The following is a 25,882-nucleotide window of genomic DNA, read 5'->3' as shown; positions in this document are numbered from 1 at the left end:
AGAAGGGAGCTGATATTTTGCTTTCTCACTACGAACTCACCACACAGCGCAGGGTAGGCTCTATTAACTTGATCGTGAACTCGGGAAAACAATGGACATTGGTCAATTTTTCCTTCCAGAAGTGGAGATAAGGTAGAGCTACAGAAATCCCAGGTCCAAACCTTGTTCAGCCAGGTCCCCTTCCTCCCTCCACACTTCCACACACTCATGTCTGGTGTCCCAGGGTCGCACAAAGGGAGCGGGAAACGACCTATCACATCTTTCCTGTTTTAAATTAAATTCCACATAGCCACGGAGACTGTTGGGCAGGAGCTCCGCCTTGGGGGAAAGTGGGGCGTGCTGCCTAAAGTGATTACTTTAGACGCCTTCCCAGTGGCTTCGCTATGGGAATGTCAGCGGTGCGTCTACGCAGTGCCCGCCGAGACGCCGCCCTCTCGGCAGCCAGCAGCACAGCAGGCAGCGCCCCTGCTCAGCCGCAGCCTTCCAGGGGCTTGGGTGCTGGCCCCGCCCCCCGGCGCGCCGCGCCCCTTGGCCACGCCCCCAGGCGACCCCGCGCCCTCTCGGCCCCGCCCCTGCCCTGGGCGCCGCTCCTGACCCCTCCCCCGGTGGCGAGCCAGGAGTTTTCCCGACTTGCTTTCCCGGCGGAGCCGGCGGGGGACGGAGCCCGGCCTGCAGCCGCCAGGACAGGAGCAGCGGGAGGTGGAGCCCGGTCCAAAGCCGGGGATCCGCGGCCATGACGGCGGCGGCCGGCGGCTTCGGGTTGCTCCGCGGCCGCCTGGGCCGAGTGCCCGCGCTGCGCAGGAGCGCCGCACCGCCCGCAGGGGCGCCGGGGGAGGCCGGGCGTGCGTTCCGGGGCTTCCGGAGCAGCGGCGTGAGGTACGATCGCCGCGGGCGCCGGGTGTGGGGTTGCTGGCTGTGGGAGGGCGGCGGGGCGCGGGCGGCTACCTTGGCTGTGGACGTGGCCTTGCGGGCCTTGGGGGCGGGTCGCGGCTTCCTCAATTCGGGGAACTTGGATCTGCTCGGCTCTGGGCTCCTGCACCAGAACGTTCCGTATTTGCAGCAGGTGCAGTCTGAGTAATTTAATGAGACATTTGAGGCACTAAGAATAGGTACCATAAAAACACATGGCCTGCTTGCTCAAACATCTTTTTTGTTTTGGTTATTGTAGCGTTTCGTCAGTAAAGGAATGGGCGTTGTCTTCTAAATGGTTTTCTAATGTTTGAGTTTCTGATTTTCTTTGTTAATGGTTTTGCCAAAGTCTTTTCCGGCACTGAAATTCCTAATGGTTTCAGAAAATCAGATATTAATCCTGATTTCTCAGTCTTTTTCCGTGTGGCGCTTCCGAACCTCCCTCAATCGATCAGTCTAGATTTCATTGCAGGTGTTTGGACCTGGTTGCTGGCAAGTACAATGCAATACAGAAGGGGACGGTTTTAACCGTTTTGCACAGCGGTGCCCAGCAAACACTTCACCCTTCCATCATCCACTTTACTTGTCTTAGTTGCAAAATCCATCCTAAGCATCTAAAAATCTATTTTCTTGACCCAGAGTCAGTGAGTCCAGAAGAGCCTAATTTCAGACTTTAGGGACCGCTAGTACTGAACTTTCAGTGCTGTTTTACTTGGCCGGAGATTGCGTCTTACTCGTCTTTTTGCTCAGTACAATACCTGGAAGAAAGTAATGATCAGTTAACATAGAAACATAGATACTGCTCATTTAATTTGAATTAATTACCTCTCCATTTTATACATTTGGATCTTAGTCTCAAGTGACTGAAATTAAAAATTATTTCCTATAGGGTTTACTTTGGACATAGTTTCTAGTGATTAGGTTTTTCCTTAAGGATATGTTAAAATATATATGTGTATATATATATATATATATTTATTTCCCAGTTCTGGTTGTGTAAGCTGTAGTTGTGTCTGTTAGAATTTGCCACTTGGTTTGGAATTACCAGCTAGTCTGCTCCCTAGGAAGAGCAGATCCTGTGCAATTTTATTTTTATTACAGAATTGAGGAAGTTATTTACTATTATCACTCTCAGTAATTTATTTAGATCATTATTCTTTGAATTTCATTTGCTTTAGTGCTTCTTTCCAGGCCGAAGATAACCTTTTCCGAACAGTGCAAGTTGATTCATTTCCCTTTGTCAGCTTGATGTAAACTCCATTTCCACATCTCCATGACCTGTGTACACTGAATGAGAGTCACAAACAACAGTTACAAGCCAAACCTTTGGTTGTAGCCACTTGTTTCATACACACACACACACTCCCCACGCCCACTCATAGAGAATTCAGATATTTTGTTTTTCTCAGATCTTTTGAATTATGCTTAATGACTTCTTTATATTAATAATTTTAAACAGTTATGTGAGTGCAGTGGTTTTGAAAAGCTATTCTTCACATACATGATGAGAGGTATTACTTTTAAGCTAGCTGCTTTCAGTCCCATTGGATGCAGTTTATAACCGTATAAAAGTAAATATTTTTTGATAGTTTTTATTTTTTAAAGATGCCACTAATCAATTAGGATAAAGTGATGTTTTTGGCATCCTCTTGGCACTGAATTCCATCTCTGAAGGTGAGGTTGGATGTAAGGTTGAGATACACCTGTGGACTGGTGGGTCTCGGGTGGGGAGGAATTCGGACAGTGTGTTGATGCTTATTGGTGTCTCTTTTCTCTTCTAGGACCAGCAGAGAGAAGAGATTCCATCTTCCAGAGGTTGCCACTGTCTGCCTCCCCACTTGTCCCCATTCTCAGTCATCTTTTTTAATATAGAGTGACACATTAGTTGTCTAGTTCTTCATAGTGAATGTGGTTTAAGTCTAACATCATTCCTATTGCCATGAAATTTGAACCTTAGTGTTATTTTCACTGAAAATTGCCTTTAAGTTTGATAAATTCTTTCCCCAATGATATTGACTGTTTTAAATTAATAGATTTATCACTGTTTTCTGAGCTATATAGAGCCTTAAATGAAAAAGTATTTTTGATTATTTTTTCATATTTTTAACTATGCACATGATAATGGAACCGGTTAAATTCTTTTTTAGTGTTTTTTAAATAAGTAGAATTTCAAGAAATAATGCTTGATGGAATATAGAAGTTACGAAATCTTGAAGTATCATTTAATATTTTTCTCTCAATGATTTTCCTTTTAAAATTTGCAATGAGTTTTTTTTTTCTCTGTATGCATAAGAAATTAGATCTTATTGGGGAAATTAATTAATGTCAAAGAAATAAGCCCTTCTATTTGTTGCAGCTTATTGTTTCTCAAATTACCTACACAGGCAAAAGGTTAAAACTAAAAAATTCTTCATTGTTAAATTTTTCCCATTTTGTTGTACTGTGTGAAGAGTTTACAAATCAAAATGTGCTTGGGTTATAAACATCACATGAGTTTTGCGTCCAGTGCTTTGCAGTGTGGTGCATGGAGCCTGGCAGCAACCGTATCTCCTTTGGTTGGGAAGGTTACAGATCTTGTGCCTTAGTGCCGTGCTAAAAGAAGTTTGTAGGTATCTCACAACACAGGGACTTTCCCAAACCCTGCTTAGATCATCCTACCTGAACCACTCGTTTTCATTAACTGAGTATCCCAAGTGTTTGTTTCATGTGTATCCTCTGCTCAGTGATTCCTCACATCATTAATTTGGTACATTCTCTTCTGCCCGTCTTTACTATTATTTCTTTTAGCATTTGTAAAATTTTGTGTACCACCTGCAGCTCTTTATAGAAGCTTCATCTTTCTTTATGTCTCACTGCCAAAGGCTTTATTTATGAGTTTTGCAGCTAGACCACATTTTAAGAAAATACATTTTTGTGGCCAATGAAAGACATTGGTTTATGTTATTTAAGTATTCATGTATTTTTTTTACAGTGATTGAGTTTAATAATAAAACACAAATTTTATTAGTGACACTGTTCAATTTTCTTTAGACTCTTCTCTCTAGTACTTAATATTTCTCTGCAGTAGAATTACCATTTGAGTTAAAGACCATTTTATTCTTACGTGAAGCCTGAAGGAATGATCCAAACTCCAATTAGGACCATCACTAAAGCTGATTTTCTGTAGACTGATTTCAGCTAAGATAGAGTTAGTCCTGAAGACTAGCAAAAGCATTTTCTCAAAATCATGTTCTATTTTGTTGGCAAATAGGATAGTGTGGTTTTCCTATCTCACTGCTGCACCTATTCCAATGAAAATGAGATGTGATAGCTATCTGGCTACAGTTTTGATTTCTAAGCAGGTCTGGGTCATTTTAAATTTAGAAACTAAATGTTTCACCATCTGGTGTCTCATATCTTAGTTTTATTGTCTGTGTCCCTGCTGTGCTGTTCAGAGGCAGTGTGGTATGTTCTAATATAATGTTTCCAAAATCAAGGTTTTTGATTAAAATGGATTAGTAGATTTAAAAAAAGGACTGTTATTAATCTCAGATTTTGTTAGGCAATCATGGTCTTAGTAATAGTTTAGCAATTTCTTTAATGACCCAAATCTTTTTTTTTTTCCAAATGCTTTGAAGTTATGTTATTCATTCATGTTAATACCCCAATGGGTCGATAAAAACAGCAGAAAAAACAAAACAAAACACCACCAGATAATCTTGCGTGGTCACATCCTCTTTCAAGGAATCCCATGGAGCTCAATGAAGTTTTTAAAAATAGTTTTAATTAGAGATAAAGTGGTGGAGGAAGGCTTAAAGAGGTAGGAGTTTGGGTGAAATTTGAACTGTAAATGAGTAGGATAAATTAAAGAAATGACTGGTAATAAATGAGATTTGATATTAAGAAGTGCAATTTGGACCTGAAAAAAAAAAACACATTAACTACAAGACAGAAAACTTTATGGTTAGAATGGAACATAATCCAAACCTAAATTAACAGTAGTGTCAAAGAAGTCAGGGTTGGATATCCAAGAGGGCCTAGCCAGCTGCTCCACTTAACATTACATCACAAGCAATTTCTGTGTTGCTATTGTTTTTATTAACATTTGGATGGCTGTATCATATTACATTAAATCAATTGGGCCTAACTTACCCAACCATCGTGCTATTTTTCGGTGTCTAGTTCTTGGAAAATATGTAATAATTTACTCTCAGATTTGGGTCATGTTTTGTCAACATCATACCAACCAGGTTTGTTCACTTAATGACCTGTACTCTAGGTATGTTTCTGTAATTATACTCAGTGAAGACTGCACCTAGAACCAAAGACTATCCAAAGATTCATAATTCTAAAGTGAGGGCATTTTCTAGTTTACAATTGATGTCCCTTTCCCCTTTTTTGCTGTTATTAACTTTGCAGTGTATGTCATCTTGCCTTTAAGTAATTCAATTGTATTTTTGAAAAATAAATTCTTGTTAACATCTAAGGAGCCCTTACTCAGCGTTAATCACTTTGCTGGTATATTTCACATAAAATATGTCTTTTAATCCTCACGAGTGAAGGAAGTAGACACTATTACTATTCCCAATTAACAGATTGGGGAATTGAGGCTTAGACAAATTAATTTGCCCAAGTTAACACGGTAAATAAATGGTAAAGACAAGGGTTGAACCCACATATTCTCTCCAGTATTCTCTCTATAAGCAGTTTGTAATCTTGACTTACCTCACTGTTGCTTTTTCCTATTTTTGAAAACATTTATTAAATCTCATAGAACTTTTATGACTCAACAAAAGCTAATTTTGTATATAAATTTCAGAAATTATTATGTCAGATTCCCTTAGTTCGAAATGTTCTTAACCTAGGACCTCATGGATAGAATTCAGGAGATCCACGAACTTAGATGGGAGGTCACTATCCTCTAATAAATTTAGCATTTTCTGCCATTGTAAATGTTAGCAACAAACTACAGTAATATTGGCAGTGCTTGTGACATTGCCAATAAAAATCACAAATTTTTTTATTATCACAAAGTTAAGGCAAATACCTCGAAACATACACACTCATCACAACCTTGATACGGTAGTTATTAGACCTGCCACTAAATCCTGTTATTTAATGCTATTTTAAAAAAGCATTTGATATTTCAGTAATACTGGTTTCCCTTGTAATCTTATGTATTTTATATTGAGTATTTAACAAGATTGTTCTCAAGTATCTAGAGGTTTCAGCAGATTGACCAAGGGCTCTTGTGGCAAACAGCTTAGCATCTAAGATTCTTTCTACATAGTTTGGAAATGTACAGATGTTGTTTAGGGTAGTTACTGGTGTTCTAATTTACATGTCTAGAAGGTATTATAAAACTGAATATCAAAAAGAATCAAACATAATGGAAAGAAGCTGCTTTACTTTTTATTCATAAATGTGTGATTTCTGATAAAATTATTTAAGCCATGAGTATTTAGGATGTGAAATGGTTTTTAGAAGGCCATAAACTTACATAAATGTTCGTTTTTTTTTTTTTAAATACACCTCAAAAGGCTCCTTAGTACTGGTGATTGGTTTTATTCCATATGTAATTTTGCCCTGGTTCCTTTGGGTTTCATTTCTGTTATCTTGTTAGTTGAAACTCAAAATATCCAAAGATACAAAGCAACTAAACTGTGTGTTAGGACGTGGGGAGAAGTTTGAATTGCTACCAGTTGTATTGGGATTTTTTTATTTTTATGTCATAAAATGGTCAGTTGCAGCTCTAATTAAAGTTGTGATTAAAGATAAGATTCAAACCAAGATGTAGATTTGCCAAGTTTACAAATTAAATAAACTGTTGATCTTGACTAGGTTTTATTTGTTGTTATTTTATCATTTTGTGCAGGAGTATTTTGATAACTCAAGAAGTGATTCTCCCCTTCTCTTCCCCCTCAGCTCTGGCCTCCTTTTATTACTTTGGTTTATTAAATGCTTCATTTGGTTCTAGTAACCATACATTAAAATGGGTACAGTTTATTTTCTGGAAGTACAGGTAAATAAGCTCATAGAAACAGCACTAAATGCTGTTGGCTTTCTGGTCTCATATTGCTCCTGGCTGTCTTAATATGTCTTCATCTTTTATTTATTAGAAACTAGAAGAGAGAGCCATTTTTGTAAACCAGCCAACCAACTTTTAGCCTAATCCTCTTATGTAATGTAAGGTCAACAGAGAGCATTTTCATTATATATATGAGGAGATTGAATGTCATTGAGACCAGTTAAGTGACTTGCCTAACCTCATTATGGCTACTAATGGTGAACCAGGGCTGACACCCAGGACTTCGGGCTTCAGGTGAGTAATTTGTACTGCCTAGTGCTGTCCTGCTACTCCCTCCCCCGTCCCCCACTTCTGTGATTTATTGCTGCCTAATGAAGACCATGTAGTGGCTGGCCCAGCAATAGGGAGAGAATAAGCTATTGGAAGGGAGGGTTCCTTGTCCTGCCTTCTTTGGGGGTTGGTCACATTTCTGCCTTTGTGGAAAACATCACCTGAGCAAGTAATAACAGGGTATATTGCATGAACAGTATCTAAGGGGTCAAATTGATTGTACATTTGATGTGCATTAATGGCAAGGTGACTATAATTTTTGAACCAAACCAGCATATGTTTTGAAAGTGGAAAAGGGCATTAAAGTAATGGAAATTACATATTTGGGATATTTATTGGGTTCCAAACATATTAGTGTACCTACAAAGTAGTTCTATTCAAAACTATTTTCAAAATTAACATGTTAAGATATATACTTATATATTAAAACAATTTAAAATTTTATATTATTTATGTGAATATTATCTTTATTCGGCATGAATAATTATTCTTAGCACTTACTCAAATACTTGAGTCAGTTTTTTTTTTTTAAATTTGGATACATTTATGGGATACAAGTATGATTTTGTTACATGGATATATTGAGTAGTAATGAAGTTAACAATTCTTAGAGTATTCATTACCCAAATAACAAACATTGTACCAATTAAGTAATTTCTCCTCCTCATTGCCCCTCCCATCCTCCCACTCTTCAGAGTCTCAATTGTATATCACTCCACACTCCATGTCCCTGTGTACACATTATTTAGCTCCCACTTAAAAGAACATGTGACATTTGTCTTTCTATGTCTGACTCATTTCCTAGTTTCTGCATGTGCTCCTGGCCTGGAAAAGTCCCTAACCACAAGTTTGTGCTGTTCCAGGTTTGGTTCTAAATGTTCATTGTCCTCCTAATTTTTGTCCCCCTCTTCTTTTCCTGTGATTAGCGCTGCCGACCTGCACCTGTCCCTAATAAAAACCAATCAATCACGTATTGACAGACTAACACCAAAAATAAACCATATGATCATCTCAGACACAGAAAAAGCACTTGACGATATTCTGATACAAATTCTTTTCAAACTAAGAATAGACTCAAATCTTAGAACTAAATGTGGCACCCGAACCCATAAAACTTCTAGAAGGAAACACTGGGGAAAACCTTTGTGACCTTGAGTTAGACAAAGATTTTTTATATAAAACACGTAAAGCATGATCTATAAGAGGAAAAATTAATAAATTGGAGTACATCAAAATTGAGAACTGTTCTTAGAATAAAAAGGCAAAGCACGTACAGGGAGAAAATATTTAAAATTATATATCTGATAAGGGACTTGAATCTAGGATATATAAAAACTCTTAAAATCCAAAAACAAGGAAACAACCTATTAAACAATGGGCAAAAGATTACATTATGTAATTCACAAAAGAAGATGGCAGATGGCAAATAAGCACATGAAAAGGTATTTAACATCATTATTCATTCAGGGAATGCAAATTAAAAGTATAATAAGATACCACCATATGTCCACTTAGAATGTCTAAAATTTAAAACATTGACCATCCAGGTGATGACAAATATGTGGGACAACTAGAACTCTTATATACTGCTTGTACCAATATAAAATGGTAAAATCACTTTAGAAAACATTTTGACGGTTTCTTACAAATTTAAACATACACCCACCATATGAGTTAGCCATTCTACTCCTAGGGTATTTGTTCTAAAGAAATGAAAGCACATGTGCATAAAATAACTTGTACACAAGTATTTATAACAGCTTTATTTGTCATGACTAAAAACTGGAAACAACCCAAATATCCATCAGCAATTGAATAGATAAACAGATACTGGTATATCCATACAATATAATATTCAGCAATATAAAAGAAGTGAAGTATTGATACATCAACATGAACAAATCTTAAAATAATTATGTTGAGTGAAAGTAGTTGAGGCCAGGTGCGGTGGCTTATGCCTTTAATCTTAGCATTCTGGGAGACCAAGGCGGGAGGATCGCTTGAGCTCAGGAGGAGTTCAAGACCAGCCTGAGGAAGCGTGAGACCCTGTCTCTACTAAAAATAGAAAAGTTAGCTGGGCGTTGTGGCATGCACCTGTAGTCCCAGCCACTTGGGAGGCCGAGGCAGAAGGATCACTTGAACCTAGGAGTTTGAGGTTGCAGTGAGCTATGATGACACCACTGCACTCCACCCAGGGTGACAGAGTAAGACTTTGTCTCAAAAAAAAAAAAAAAAGACAAAAAAAGCAGTTGGACAAAAAAGAATATGTAGTGTGTGATTTAATTTTTATAAATTTCTTGATAATACAAACTAATTTATAGTGATAGAAATTAGATTAGTGATTGCCTGAGGATGGGGGGAGGGGTCTGGCAGAGATAGGTGGAAAGATGAGATTACAAAGGGGCACCTGGAAACTTTCGGGGGTGATAGACATCTTCATTTTCTTGATTGTAGTGAGGGTTTCTCAGGTATATGCATATATTAATTGTACACTTTAATATGTATGGTTTATTACATGTCAATTATGCTCAATAAATGTATTACAAAAAACAAGACAGTGGAACAAGATTGGTATACTGAATTTACCATGGCCTTGAATGGCTTGGAAACTATGAAAATTTTAGTGAGGCATAGACAAAATTGGAATCAAAAGTAGAATTTACTTATAATCATTATGTCTAGTTGTGATTGTATTGTCTAACCAATTTGCTCAGTTAAATATTTATTCACAAAGTATGATTTTGTTAAAATAAATTTTTGTGTTAAACTGCAGAAATGGTTTTCAAACATGGTCATGCATAAGAATCACCTATGGGAAATTGATAGACATACATATTCCCAGAGTTCACCCTTCCTAGGAATTCTGAATTGTAGATGTCATTGTGGGGTTGGGGAATCTGCAGGTTTAGCTTGCTTCCCAGGCACTTTTTAATGTATGTATCCATAGAGAACATTTGAGAATTGCTTCTTAGCAGAACATTGTTTCCATCAAAATTGTATGAATCTGGATGAATGCTCTGGGCCAGCGGTTCTGGGTTGAAGTGGAGTATTCTTTACGTGGTTCTACCTATGTATACACAAACCTATTAGAGAGGGCAGTTAACTTATTTGTAAAGAACAGCAAGTTTGCGTTTTGTGTGTTGGCTGATAATTATGGCCCTCATTAGAAAATTAAAAGTGTACAGGCACTAGAGAGAATTAAGATTCTGTAAGGGCTTCCTTTCCTTATTTTCTTTCTCTTCTGCTTCTTACTCTTCCTCCTTTTTCTCCTCTTCACAATATTTTTTGACCTACATTTGGATTTTTGTGTAGTAATCATGTTTTCACTAGACCTTTCAACAGTGAAAAGACAGGGGCAACAGGAAGAACCATCTTCTGCTTTATCAGGTGCCTTTAAATACCAAACACAGCAAGAACAGCATAATTCACCACTTTTAAGTTTTGAGATCCTGGAGAGCAGGAAAGCCTTCCTATAATGCATTTCTTTGTGCCTTTCCAGAGATACTTTATGTTATATAACAAAATATAGCATTTCTTACCTTCTTAAATACTTATAAACTTCCAGAAAGTAATGGTCTGTGTAAAGTTTTTTCATTAGAAATGACATTATGGTGAGGGGGAGCAGCTGAGCCATCTGTTTACTGGCCTGTTCCCCACCATAATCAATGACAAGCATGGCTAGACTGACAGCTATTGTCAGGGAGCTAGCCTGGGGTTGTGGAATAAAATTATTCCTTGAGTAAGTTAAAAGAGTTGTACAGTACGGAGCTCATGACTTCAGGGTTTTGTAACCAAGAGCAAACAGATTTAGCATTAGGGTCACAAGACTATGGGGCCATGTATATACAAAGCCCAGCTTTGAAGATAGGTGCAGTTTTAACTGGGCTGTGCTGATCTGTCTCTTTAGAAAAAATAATGTAGCCAATGTAATGGTCCAGATCTTTAGTATGTGGTTTGATAATTTATGTGTGTATATGTGTATATATATTAATATAAATGAAAGTTACAAAGGAATGGAAATGTATGCTGTAGATAGTATTGTAGTATTTGGGATGTTATAATAGAATAGCAGAATACCATAGAATGGTTGGCTTATAAACAATAGGAATTTCTTCACCACAGTTCTGGAGGCTGAGAAGTTCAAGATCAATTCACCAACAGATTCAGTGTCTGGTGAATGCCTGCATTTTGGTTTATAGATGCCAGTCTTCATGCTGTGTCCTCACATAGTTGAAGGTACAAGAGAGATCTCTGGAGTCTTTTAAAAGGACACTAACCTCATTCATGAGGGCTCCACCCCAGTGATCTAATCACCTCTCAATGTCCAACCTCCTGATATATCATAACATTGGAGTTAGGATTCCAGCATACGAATTTTGTGGGAACATAAACATTCAGTCTATAGCAGATAGATTACAGTGTAGAACTAAAAAACAGAATTGGCACCCTTCACAAAATTATAAATATATTTATGAACCTGAAGAATAACTATCAATATAATTGAAAAAAAATCAAATTTTGGGTCTTTCTTGGAGAATCATAGATGTTTTATTCATTCTTTTGCCTTAAATTTATGTGGTTGAAAGTTCCTTACTGTCTTTTTAGTATTACATTTATTGCTTTGCTTTCCACAGACATGAAGCCGTTATCATCTCAGGAACTGAAATGGCCAAACATATCCAGAAAGAAATACAGCGAGGTGTGGAGTCATGGATTTCCCTGGGGAACAGAAGACCTCACCTTAGCATCATTTTAGTAGGAGATAACCCAGCAAGCCATACGTATGTCAGGAATAAGATAAGAGCTGCCTCTGCTGTAGGTGGGTATGTGTTTTAGTTGTAATAGTTACTAAATCTGCTTTCTCTTTTTACTTTAAAGTGTGATAATTATGACTGATAATTATCAAATAAGTGCCATTTAAATAACATGTATGACTGTGATTAGAGATTATTCAATCATCAAAATTTATATTAATTTCTTACATTTTTTCTTCAGATTCTTCACACAGTTAATTCAGTGTGATTTCATATCCTATGGCAACACGTGAGAGGGATATTTTACATTTAAAAGGCCCATTTTCATTACATTTGTTTTAATCAAATAATAAACCTGGCAAACTTGGCTGAATGGTGGTCATTGTAGTATTTTTACTCTCTTCAGATCTACTAATAATAGCTTATTACAATAAATGCAAGTTGTCACAAGGGATACTGGGCCAAAGAGTGCATGTGAACCAAGAGAAAACAGCAGTACTATGTGAGAAATACCTCCCGAAGATACATTGACCATCATCTTTGTAGAAAGGCCTTTCCTTCCAGTAGGGACCAAACCTACGCTGTGTAAGACACCATTAATGAAAAACCATGTCTTATTTAGTCAAGCAACTTTCTCTGCTTGTTTTTCTTCCAGGTATCTGTAGTGAGCTTATTCTAAAATCCAAGGATGTTTCTCAGGAAGAACTTTTGGACATAACTGATCAATTGAACATGGACCCAAGAGTCAGTGGTATATTAGTTCAGTTACCACTGCCAGGTACATAATGCTTTTCTATATATCTGGTTTGGTTAGGAGAAAGGGCATCTTTCAACATTATATCATGACACTGAAAGTGTTTAGAAGGGCACTAGTTATTATACCAGTAGTAGGTATACTAGCTGTTGATTTCTGAATGATTTATGCTTACAGTGACAAAAAACTGTGAAAAATTTAGGCATTGGCAATACATGCACTTGTTGCTTTGCACAGTAGTGCAGGACCATAAAAATGACTATATGAGCTGAAACCAGGCAAAATAATCTTAATAATCAGTGGGAAAGATGACAATTTTTCTGTGACCTTTAAAATTTTCTGCCAAAACATTAAGAACTTTCCTACTGTGGTTTATAAATGTATAAGGAAATGAAAAGTTAGTAAAACAAATATTTATTTAGTACACTATAGTTTAAAACATTAGAAATATTGAGAATTAAAGTGTTTGATTTCTTTGCAAAAAACTTGTCAAGAGTAGTTTGAACAGTGCTTGCCTTCTTCTTAGTAAATAAATATACTTGATTGACCACATACACAGAAACAACAACAAAGACTACGTGATCATCTCGATAGATGCAGACAAAGCATTCGGTAAAATGCAGCACCCTTTCATGATAAAAACCCTCAACAAACTAGGCATATAAGGAATATACCCCAAAATTACAAAAGCTATATATGAGAAACCGGCAGCCAACATCATACTGAACGGGAAAAAGTTGAAATCATTCCCCCTAATAACTGGAACAAGACAAGGGTGCTCACTGTTACCAATTCTATTGAACATAGTGCTGGAGATCCCAGCCAGAGCAATCAGGCAAGAGAAGAAAATAAAGGGCATCCAAATCAGGAAAGATGAGGTCAAACTATCCTTGTTTGTGGACTACATGATCTTGTATCTGGAAAATCTTACAGACTCCACCAAAAGATTTTTGGAATTGATAAATAAATTCAGAAAAGTCTCTGGTTACAAAATCAAGGTACACAATTCAGTAACATTTCTATATACTAATAACAGTCAAGCAGAGAGTCCAATCAAGGACTCAATCCCATACACAATAGCTACAAAGAAAATAAAATAGCTAGGAATATACTTAACAAAGGAGGTAATAGGAAAACTGCAAAACACTGCTGAAAGAAATTGCAGATGATGTAAAGAAATAGAAAATCATCTCCTGCTCATAGATTGGTAGAATCAACATTGTTTAATGCCCATACTACCCAAAGTGATTCACAGATTCAATGCAATTACCATCAATATACCAACATTATATTTCCCAGATCTAGAAAAATAATCTTGAGCTTTATTTGGAACCAAAAAACCAAAAAAAAAAAAAAAAAAAAAAGGAGCCCAAATAGCCAAAGCAATCTTATGTTAAAAGAACAAATCTGGAAGCATCACATTACCTAACTTCAAATTATACTACAAGGCTAGAGTAACCAAAACAGCATGGAAAGGTATATAAGTAGAGACAGACCAACAGAACAGAATAGAGAATCCAGAAATAAAATAATCTACCTGTGACCAACTCATCTTCAACTAAGCATACAACATACACTGGGGAAAGCATGCCCTATTCAATAGATGGTGCTGAGAAAACTGGCTAGCCACATGCCGAAGAATGAAACAGGGTCTGTATCTCCTACCATATACAAAATTTAATTCAAGATGGATTAAAGACTTAAATATGAGGCATGAAACCATAAAAATTCCAAAAGAAAATGTAGGAAAAACTCTTTAGGCAAAGAATTTATGACCGAGACCCCAAAGGCAAATACAACAACAGCAAAAATAAATAAATGGTACTCAATTAAATTAAAAAGCTTCTGCACAGCAAAGAAAATAATCAACAGAGTGTATAGACGACCTACAGAATGGGAGTAAACATTTGCACACTATACATCAAAGGACTGATATCCAGAATCTGTAAAAAACTCAAATCATCAAGAAAAAAACAAACCACCCCATCAGAAAGTGGGAAAATGACATGAACAGAAGTTTTTCAAAGGAAGATAGACAAATAGGAAACATATGAAAAAATTCTCAACATCACTAATAATCAGGGAAATGCAAATTAAAGCTACAATGCGATACAATCTTACCCCTAGCAGAATGGCCATTAGTAAAAAGTGAAAAAACAATAGATGCTGGTGTGGATGCAGAGAAAAAGGTACACTTGGTGGGACTGCAAATTATAACCTCTATGGAAAACAGTGTGGAGATTCATCAAAGAAATAAATGTAGACCTACCATTCAATCCAGCAATCCCACTACTGGGTATCTACCCAAAGGAAATGAAGTCATTGAATCAAAAAGACACCTGCACTCAAGTGTTTATCACAGTACAGTTCACAGTTGCAAAGACGTGGAATCATCCTAAGTATCCTTCAATTCATGAGTGGCTAAAAAAATGTGAGATACATATACACACACATACACATACATACACACACACCACGGAGTACTACTCAGCCATAAAAAGGAATAAAATAATATCATTTTTCAGCAATATGGAATGAACTGGAGACCATTACCCTAAGTGAAGTATCTCAGGAATGGAAAACCAAGCACCATATGTTCTCACTAATAATCGGGAGCTAATAGATGGATACACAGGCACGAAGTGATATAAAGGACATGAGAAATCAAGGAGAGGGGAGTGCATGAGGGGGTGTGTGGACTACAAATTTATCTATTGGGTACAATGAACACTATGCTGGTGATGGGCACACCAAAAGCCCAGACATAAGCATTATAGGAGATATTCATGTAACAAAAACACTTCTACCCCCGTAATTATAATAATATTTTGAAATTTAAAAAAATAAGTAAAAAATATGCAATGTTTTTTAGCCATTTATTTTAAAATTAATTTATCAGTTTTTTAATGTGGATTTTGCCATTCCACAATGTATATCATATATCAAAACATCATATTGTATACCACAATTAGATACAATTTTTATTTGTCTATTAAAAAATTAAAAAGTCAGTTTTTAACCTACATTATATTTAGTTTGTCACAGATTTCTAACTACATTAGCTTTCATTTGTCTTAATAAAATCAAATTTATTAAGTATCTGTAGAAATTTTACCCCTTTATCAGTAACATTCCTCCCCGCTAGATGGCACTGGTGATCTATCTGTACTAGAGACTAAATTGCTTGAGTCCTGTGTTCATTTCAGAGAGTGAGAAGCATAGAGCCAAAGGGACCACGGTTATAACAAATACCCGGATGCTGTGAGAAAAAGAAGTTTTCTATGTAGCCGAAATGCCAATAATATACAAATCAATGATATCTAACAGTGGTTACATAAGGCATTTGTATAGATTAGGCACTTTACATATGTTAACCCAATGAATCCTCCCAATAATCTTGTGAAGTTGGAGCTATTATATATATTTTACTGATGAGGAATTTGAGGCACAGAGAGGTTAAGTAACTTTCTCCAAGTTCGCAGAGCTGATAAGTAATTGAGCTGGAATTTGAATCCAGGCAGACTGGCTCCCATGCCAACGATACTCTTAACATTACGTTAGTACCCTCACCAACCTATCAGTGTTAACCAGTGAGTAATGTGTGCTTACTATGTGGGAGGTACTGCTTTATAGAGATTATTTTATTTAATCCCCAAAACACCTGTCTGTGGTAGGAATTATCTTCATTTTACAGGGAAGGAGATTGAAACACAGAGAGGTTAATGAAGTGACCAATCTTGCCGGTTAGTAAATGGTAGAGCCAAGACCCAAACCCAGGCTGTCTGATTCCAGAGCCTGCCTTTTTAACTTCATGTTACATTATACTGCCTCTCAGACATAACAAGGCATAACATAAGCACATACATTTTAAACATTCACACACAAGTTCCTACTGCCTGTAACCATCATCTTGACTAGAATTCGATGATCTATCCTGTCTTCCTGCTTCCAAGTTTGTAACCTATAGTTTTTATGGTTCTACCTTGCTCAATAATGGTATTTCTATCTTTATTTACAATTTCTTTTTCATGAGGTTCAAGAATGGTAGCAGTGAGATTAAAGAAAGATATTAAATGTACTACTCCTCCCGAAACAGCCTGTGTTTTATTTTTATAATTGCATAGTGGTCCATTATTGCTAGCAAGAAGATGCCATGTAGATATAGATATATACAGTTTAAGTTTATAATCTGGCTTTATGACTTACTGACTGTCACTTAACTTTGATGAGTCTTAATTTCCTCTTTGTAAAATTAGAGAATTGAAAAATCAACCTTTTATCCTACTTATTTGTATGCATAGTATATAGTTTGTATATAGTTAGTTAATAGAAAAAATTCATTAAAGTAGGAAATCATAAAGCATATGTACCTTAAACATTATAACATAAAACATTTAAATATTCATTCATTAATGTTTTGATGGCTCAAAGCCTTTTGGAGCCCACTGATTGGAATTACGTACTGTTTCTTTCATTAATAATACCTAAAATTCATTGCCTATAATTTTTAGTTTGAGATTAAACTGAGTAAAAATTCATGTAGGTTTTTATAATATCCCCCAATCTTCAAAGTTGCCTTGCCTTTATCTAAGTCATTACTGGTTCTTTTTAATTCTCAAGGTCTTTCCAGAACACTCAACTTAGTTTTCACAAAAATAACAGCTGTTTTCTTTTCATTCTGCATTGTCATTGGTTTATATCATTTTTTACTTAAGTTGTATAATTTACCATGACAGAACTGGCAATGACAGACTGGGAAATACAAAAAGTTTTCTCTTGGTTATCATGAAACGCAACAGGTATGTTCAGCAAGCCCTGTGCATCAGCCTGAATGTTTTACAGAAGGAATGGAACTCATTAGTCATTTTGGTAGCTTGGCTATATGGAAGTGGATTAATATAGCCTCTCCTGTACATATCTCATGGGATTATTATAATGAACAAATAAGCAACTGAACAAATGCAATGAGTCTAGTTGATTATACCTCTGATTTTCTATAATTTGGTTAGTAAATGGATTCCAAATTATTTCATGATTAGAAATCTGAGATTTTTCACAATTAGGGCAATGTCTTGAGTAAGAGAAATTCCAAATTAGAATTATAATTCTTATGTTGGAGGACAAGTGTGCATTAGGCTTAAACAGAATGTGCAAGCAAGTTTCCATGCATCTCTTTTGGGTAGAAAGCGAAGAGATGAGATAGAACTCTGTACTGTTTAATAGTACTGGGTCTGTCATAGGCTAAGCCCCTGTTTATGTTCAGAAGCTGTACAACTTTGGTCAGAATTGGAAGTACTCAAGATATAATTGTGTGTCTGCAGCCTCGCTGTTTGTCCTGTAGCTGGCCCTAAAGCTAGGGAGAAATAAAAATGACCATATGTGCATGCTTCTCTACACCTGCCATTACTGTACATAGAATCTGTCTGTATCAATAAGTGATCATTTTGTAAAGGAGAGAAAGATGTCTTTTATTCACGTTATATTCTTTTTTATTCTTCTAGGTGGGCATTTTATTTGCTTTTGGCTTGTATTGAGTTGTAGTAAAAAAATACTATTCAACAATAAAAAAGAATAAAATATTGATGCATGCTATAGCATGTATGTATCTCCAAATAATTATGCTGAATGAAAGTATTTAGACAAATAAGAGTACATACTCTATGATTCCATTTATATAAAATTCTATGAAATATAAACTAATATATAGTGACAGCAGATCAGTGGTGCATTAGTCTGCTTGAACTGTCATAAGAAAATGCCATAGAATGGGTGTCTTAAACAACAGAAATTTATTTTCTCATAGTTCTGGAGACTGAAAATCTGAGCTCAGGGCGCCAGCATGGCTGGATTCTGGTAAGAGGTCTCTTCCTAGCTTGCACACGGAGGCTTCTCACTGTGTCCTCACTTGATGGAAAGAGCCAGCAAGCTCTCTGGTGTCTCTTCGTACAAGGTTACTAAAACATACCACAAGAGCCCCACACTAATGACCTCATCTAAATATATCTCCAAATGCCATCATATTAAGGGTTAGGGCTTCAACATATGAATTTGGGGGGGGCATATAATTCAGTCTACAGCAGATATTTATAGTTGGTTGGGGATGAGGGGATAGGACAGGGAGGGAGGAAAGTATAGGGGCCAATTCTCCTTGGCCCTCTGAAGGTTTGCTGAAAATCACTGACATGAGGCAGATTAGTAGGAGAAAAGGCATACAGACTTAGTTGACATGTATACCTGGGAGCCTTCAGAATGAAAACCCAACCCCACAGTGTAGTGCAGAAGCTTATCTTGAGGTAACAGAAGGAATGCAGGCTCAGAGCATGGCCAGAAACAGGTTATGGTGGTAAATCCGGTTTTGTGGCAAAACAGGTTATGGGAGGGAGAGAAGAGAGGCTTGGCTAGCAAAGGTGGTCTTGTTATATAGCTGAAACCTCACAGATGGCGGCCATCAGAGAGAATAGATGGTAAATATTTCTTTTCAGACTTTTAAAGGTGTCAGACTCTCAGTTAATCTTTCCTAGATCCAGACCTGGGAAGGTCAGGCTGTACTAATGCAGATTCTCCATAGATCCCTCACAAAAGACAGCTTTGCGGGGTCACTTCTGTTTGCTGGCCCTCTGACAGCCATCTCAAAATAAGTCAAAGAAACATCTTTTGGGGTGAAATATTTTTATTCCCTTCAAAAGGATTACATGGTAGGTATGAGGAAGCTCTTCAGGGTAGTGGATATGTTCCTTATCTTGATTGTGGTGCTGATTTTACCAGTATACACATATGTCAAAGCTTGTCCAATTGTACACTTTAAATATATGCAGTATGTTATATTCAAGTATTCTTCCGTAAAGCTATTTTTTTTAAAACCAAATCTATTAGGAATATAAATAAATACAATAAAATGATATAAAAAAGAATTCAAAAGAATGATAAGCACAGGATTCAGGACCAAGTTTACATCAGATTGGAGCAGGAAAGGGGATTGGTTAATGGATGATTATATAGTTAAATATAGATCATTGTCAAGGCCATAACTTTTGTTTTGAGTAGTGGATTTGTATATGCCTGGTTTATTATGAAAAAAATCTAGTAATTAAAATTTTGTTGTTTTTGAGCCAATATTGAGATTGTGCCACAAGCCATGAATTATGACTAATCCAATTTCTGCATTTGAGGTTCCTTCAAAGAAAAAAGACCAGAGTTCAAATGGAATATTTTGTTTCAAATTATTTTTGACATAATTTGTATGTTTACTCAGAAACAAAGCCATCCTTACCATCATTTATCCACCTTTAAAAAAAAATAATCTCATAGGTAATTTGTTATCAAAGAATTTATGAACAGCAGGAAGAAAAATGGAAGACCAACTCTTCTGCCTGTGGGATATGTTAACCACATGATGGCACCATTGGGCAAGCAGTGTTTTTGTTTGTTTGTTTGTTATTTTAAAGGTTAATGGTTTATTCTGGAAGCTGAGTAAATCATTGAGATATTATTTACATATTACTAGGACTGCTTGGTCTCTGTAGCTGTTTATGTCTCTCCCCATTCATACCCAGATGGAAACCATCCCAGGAGGTCTTTTAGTCACCCAAATCTATAGAATTATGTATTTTTGAGCAGTAGCTATCACAAACTTGTATCATCTAACTTGGGATGACTTCTCAATATCTTCAAATTCAGGAATTTCTTGAACCACAGTAGTTACTTCTTTTCTTTTTCATCTTTTTCTTTCCTTTACTATGATATACTCATCTGTTTTTGAGTCTATTCAGCTTGAAATGCTAACAAAGTATTTACCAAAATCAAAAGGCCTTCTGAAAAATGGATATTTCTTTGCAGAAAGTCTTTAAAAAGATCTACTTATTTTGTAGCTCTCTGACTGTCTTCATTCATTTACCATGTCAATAAATATTTACCTAGAATCCAATCAGCATATAACTCTGTGTTAGGCACTAGGGGAAAGGCGTAGTTAGAAAACAATCTGAAACTGAATTTCTGTCCTTGGGAACTTTGCAAGCAAGGTCCCCAGAGCATCTCTTCTTTTCCCCTGAGTGTGTAAAAGATGCTTATTAGAATGGACATGCTCACTTATCTGAGTGTTTTCTTCTATAGAATATGCTCTGTTTCGAGGGCAGTACTGTGAGTTTGACAGAAGTTACTGTGTGTAGTGCCTAGGAATCCAAGGGCTTAATAAACCAGGGTGTCTCCAACACTGCTCATGAGAGTAAGGCAATTTTATGATTTCCAGGTACTCTTCAGCTCACGCAAGAGCATCATATAGGGCAAAGGTCAGCAACCTTTCCATCATGTGTAGGTTCCAACTGCATTAATGTGTTTTTACAACCTGTGAAGTAAGCCTGTCTGGGGACATCCTGGACAGTCTCTGTGGCTGTAGGAGAGGGAGGCTCAGGAAGGGTGGAGAGCCAGACGCACCCCTTTCTGGCGTAGAGAACACCTCCCATTCCACCTCCAAGCTCCGCTGTATTCCCCAATTTGGGGGTGGAGTAACTTGGTGAGATCAGAGTCACTTCCCATTCCTTTTCTGTCCCCTCACCCCTTGATGATGAAACAGCTCTTAAATGATATTGGGCAAATGGTAGGTACCTGGTAAGTATTTTGTGTCTTGAAATCTTGATGTAGAACTCAAAGGGTGTAACTTAAGTATTTATTGGCTTGAGAACAGTTAATCTAGCTTCTAAAAGTATCTCTCTCTCATTTACTCCTAGAAAATAATTAACCCATTAAGAGACTATAGCTAAATAGTTTGATTTGGCAGACATCTATTTTGTAAATAGTACTTTTAAAATTTTATTTTCTGATAGTTGCTGCTTGTATACAGAAATGAAATTGGTTTTTGTATATTGACTTTATAATCTGTGATCTTGCTAAATTGAGTTTATTAGTTCTAGTAATTGTTTTATAAATTCATTAGGATATTCTATACAAGCAAGTACACTATCTGTGACTAGAGAGTTTTACTTCTTCCTTTATGATCTCTCTTTTTTCTTTTCCTTATCTTATTATACTAACTAGGATCTTCAATAAAACATTAACTAAAAATGGTGGGAATGGACCTTCTTTGGAGCTTAAGGAAAAAGGTTCAGTATTTCACTATTAAGTATGATGTTAACTGTAAGTTTTTTGGTAAATGCCGGTATCAGACTGAGGACTTCAGGCTTTGTTTCTCCTTTGGTGAAACAAATCTACAATCTTTGTGCAGTTTTCTTAGACTTAGATGGGCTTCTTGGAGTTTACTTCTGGTGTGTGTTGTTCAGGGGTCAATGAGAGATTTGGGCAGAACTTATGTACAATATTTGAATCTTCTCTCCCCCTGTGGCTTTCTCCTTTCCTGGATATATCCCTTTCAATTTTCAACTATGGTAGTATCCCCAAATTTCATCGTTTGGTTCCTTAAACAAGTAAGACTGTAGGTTTATATCCAAATTCTAGCTGTTCTGTGACTAGAAAAGCCTCCAAAATGGGAAACTCTTTCAGTGGCATTACTTTCTTTCAGATGTCCACTCTTCTTCAAATCTGTCTCTTAGTGACTCCATTTTTTTAGATAGTTATTTTTTTAAAAATAATTTTTCCAAAATTTGCAATTGTTTTCTGTGAGAAGTTTGGTACAATATAAGCTACTTCCCTATTAATAGAAGTGGAATCTACATTTTTAAATAGTGTGGTCAGAATAGTCCTTACCAATAATGTGGCATTTAAGAAAACATCAAAGAAGGGAAGGATTTAGCTGAAGTGACAATTTTTGGGGGGAAAGCCTTCCAGGCAGACAGAAAGCTATAGCCAAGGTAGCAAAATACGTGATGTTTTTGAGACCAGTATGATCTGAATAAATTGAGAGTAACCAGTGATAAGATCAGATAGATAACTAGGGTTTCGGAGCAGTACAGACTATGCAGGTGTTTTTTTGTTTTTGTTTTTGTTTTGCCATTCTAAGGTAAATAGCATTGCAGGGGTTTTAGAAGAAGAACAGTGTGATCAGACAAGAATTTCAAAAGTATAACCCTATTGCTGTTTTGTGAATAGATTGTATGGGTGTAAATGTAGAAGCAGAGAACTAATTAGGAGGATGCTTCAAGAATTCACAGGAGGGATAATGTCCATTCAAACTAGTGTAGTATCATGGACATGGTAAGACTAGTGAAATGCTAGATATGTTATGAAGGGAGAATCAATGCATTTTCCCATCTACTGGATGTTAGATATGAGAGAAAGAGAGGTATTCAGGATGACTTCAGGTTTTTTGGCAAGAAGCACGGAAGAATGAGATTGTCATCAGCTGAGATGGAGAAAGCTATAGATGAATCAGTTTACTAAGACAAGGTCTGTATCTTAAAAGGCTCACATTCATAGGTGAGAGAGATAATTACCTAACGTGTTCAACTAACTGAGCTAATGTGCTAAGTATTTTTATAGCAGTTTCATGGGCGAGCAGAGCAGAAAAAGTATCATTTCAATTTGTGATAAGGAAACAGGTAGCAATTGATCAATGTATTAAAGAATGAATGGGATGGGACAAACCTGAGAGGAAGGGAATTATTAGTGAAAAAAATCATCATGAGCAATAGTAATGCAAAAGTTAACGCTAAGGGCTTGGGGAATGGACACAGTCTGGTGTGATTAAAGAGGAAGATGTGTCATGATGATAATTGGAAAAGGGATGGAGCACTCAGATAAGAGACTATAGAAAAAAATAGAATCAAGCTAAAGGACACACTGTTTACTGTGCTGATTAACTTGTACTTATCCAACAGGCTTGGGGGAAGTGAAAGGAGGTATTTTGAAACAGTAGTGTAAAAATCCTTAGGTGGAAAATAAACCAATTTATTTGTGTCTTATTTTTTTCTGTTCATTGTTCAGAGGCAATTAAACATATTATAAACAAATTACAAAAATGTATATTCACTGTAGTAGTTCTACAGTGTGGTTCCTAAAGGCATTCTCTGAGCTATTTTATTGCAGTAGTATTTTTTTAAATTTGATGACTTTTTTTTTTTCCTAGCATGATTTAATGACTTCTCCATGATCTTAAATATAAAAAGGGGGGAAAACACAATGTGAATATTGCCAGTTTTATATTCATTTGGGTAAGATGTTAAGTGGCCTGTTGTTAGCCAGTGTATTCTGTGAATCAAAAATGTTTTAAAACTATTATGAGAAAATTGATGCTGTTGAGTCTCATGATCGTTTTTTCTCTTCAAGTCATGTGCCCCAAGGGTGAGACTTTCAGGAGACTTTCAGTAGCCATCAGTCTAAAGCATGAAATGTATTTATTTCTCTTATTCATATAATTAAAGGGGATACTATTAGCTATAAAATGTTTTATGCCTTTTTCATGTGCTTAGACATATATTATTTAATCTAGAAATCGTGTTGTATTTGGGGCCCCAGAAGAAACAGTACATTCCTGGGATATTTTAGGGTTAACAAATATCTTATTAGGAGTTGGGGGTAGGCCTCTCTAATTTTAGTTTTTAATTATTACTATACACTGTGTGCTATGTAATATAAAGTAGATTTCTCCTGGCAAAGGATGTATATCAGATTTAATCTGCTGCTGGGATAACATATAATTACATAAAAATGATGTATGAATTGATTTTCTTGATTTTTATGATCTTAACATTTTTTGTCTACTCATATGAGACTTATTTTCTTTTAGACTGAATAAGCTCAGTTTTTATGAATCTTTTATGTTAAACCCGTTGTATGTCCATACATCTATCTTTTAAACTGTTAACATTAATACTTAAGTAGATTAATACAAAATTGTTCTGAAATGGTGATCTATCATCTGAGTTGAAGTTTAGGAAGTACACAAGTAGACAGGTCTATAATCACCAGTCTCTAGTTCTGCCTTCCAAATTTTCAGATGTTTACATTTCTTCTCATGTATTTCAACTGGTGTGTGAGAGGAATTATTTGTTTACAGCTGCAGTGTTGTTTTCAGTGAATGGAACAGCACAGACCAGATGGTGAAATTCGGTGTAGCTGAGGCTTATGGGTAAGAGGATAGCTCTTAAAATCTACAAATAGCTCTGTTGAATTATTTCAGCCTATGGCTCAGCCCATACGTGTTCATGTATTAGCCATTTTTTTGAACTTAGAAATGAACTGATTTGAGCCTTAGCTAAAAAGTGGAGATTTCAAATATGATTATTTTTCTTTTTCTTTATAAAACTTTTGATTTCATTGCAAAAAAGTATTCATGTCATGAAACTTCTGCATGAGTGGGAGGTGACTAAAAAATGACTCGGAATTATCACCATGATCAACATCATCCAGATGTTTTTTAAAAAGCAATCGCTATTTTTGTCCTCAAATAGTAAATAAAACATGTAATTTTTATAAAAAGTTTTACTAGAATCTTTATAATGATCTAGCTTCAGAGAAAACAGAGGTTTACCCTACTAAAACATTATAAAATGAAAGAAATTATTGAAAATGAAAGACTATTGATTGGAGAAACATTCCAAAGTCCCAGTCCTATTTGAATATGACTCCTTTTGCATATTTAAAGGGTTTTGGTAGTCTAATGCTAGCAAATTGAATCTATTTAAAGTAAAGTGGCTCTGGTCACTTTTAGAATACAAAAGATAAAAGACACAAGGCATAGCTCTGAGAAGTTTGAACTTGGGCTTTGATGTTTTAAAAACATTTAATTATGCCCAAATGGCATCCGTTGTGTAATAGACAAAGAAACTTTTACATAGCAATATATTAGGCACATGGATTTTCAATATATTAGGAACATGGGTTCATTGTTAGGTTAGTGGTAACTTAAGCTACTTTGCATAGAGTAATATGAGCCTATTTTATATTTCTACACTTATTATTTAATTTTTAAAATGAGATGATTAGCATCCCGTATCTCATTTCATTAGTTTATCACTCAGGTTCTGTTCTTTTCCTTCTATGTAGCTAACCATCACGATATTTTGGATTTCATTGTCCTAGTGTATTAGGGAAAGGTGGTGTATATGTGTGTGTGTGTGTGTGTGTGTGTGTATGTGTGTGTGTGCCTATGTGTGTGTGTGTTTCATGTTTGCTTTCTTCTTGTGTAATTTAAGAGGAAGCTAGGAACTAATGATGTTAGGACTATTCTTAACACTAACA

The 25,882-nt window shown here is 36.2% G+C and overlaps 2 protein-coding genes across 9 annotated transcripts in view; both read left to right on the top strand.

Annotated features, from left to right (window-relative positions):
• Window positions 1-25,882, top strand: part of MTHFD2L (methylenetetrahydrofolate dehydrogenase (NADP+ dependent) 2 like) — an 85,052-nt gene that overhangs the window by 5,590 nt on the left and 53,580 nt on the right. Inside the window, exons 1-4 of one of the 8 annotated variants that reach the window (XM_069458309.1) lie at window positions 7,156-7,210; window positions 8,052-8,109; window positions 11,881-12,065; window positions 12,656-12,778. In XM_069458309.1, the coding sequence (XP_069314410.1) occupies window positions 11,912-12,065; window positions 12,656-12,778 (277 nt within the window). In that variant the 5' untranslated portion in view covers window positions 7,156-7,210; window positions 8,052-8,109; window positions 11,881-11,911. Of the gene's footprint in view, window positions 1-2,690; window positions 2,725-6,763; window positions 7,211-7,902; window positions 8,110-8,672; window positions 8,689-11,880; window positions 12,070-12,655; window positions 12,779-24,698; window positions 24,771-25,882 lie in introns of those variants that run through there. The other 7 variants (XM_069458314.1, XM_069458307.1, XM_069458313.1 and 4 more) reach the window with 7 other exon arrangements.
• LOC138375024 (bifunctional methylenetetrahydrofolate dehydrogenase/cyclohydrolase 2, mitochondrial-like) lies at window positions 655-11,904 on the top strand. The gene is made up of 3 exons (XM_069458315.1): window positions 655-876; window positions 2,691-2,811; window positions 11,881-11,904. Exons 1-2 carry the CDS (start codon window positions 734-736, stop codon window positions 2,779-2,781), a joined length of 234 nt encoding a protein of 77 aa, XP_069314416.1. The 5' UTR covers window positions 655-733; the 3' UTR covers window positions 2,782-2,811; window positions 11,881-11,904.

This window comes from Eulemur rufifrons, chromosome 24, assembly GCF_041146395.1.
Source record: "Eulemur rufifrons isolate Redbay chromosome 24, OSU_ERuf_1, whole genome shotgun sequence".
NCBI classification, from domain to species: Eukaryota; Metazoa; Chordata; class Mammalia; order Primates; family Lemuridae; genus Eulemur; species Eulemur rufifrons.
The sequence above is the reverse complement of the archived record's forward strand: the minus strand, read 5'-3'. Positions and strand labels throughout refer to the sequence as shown.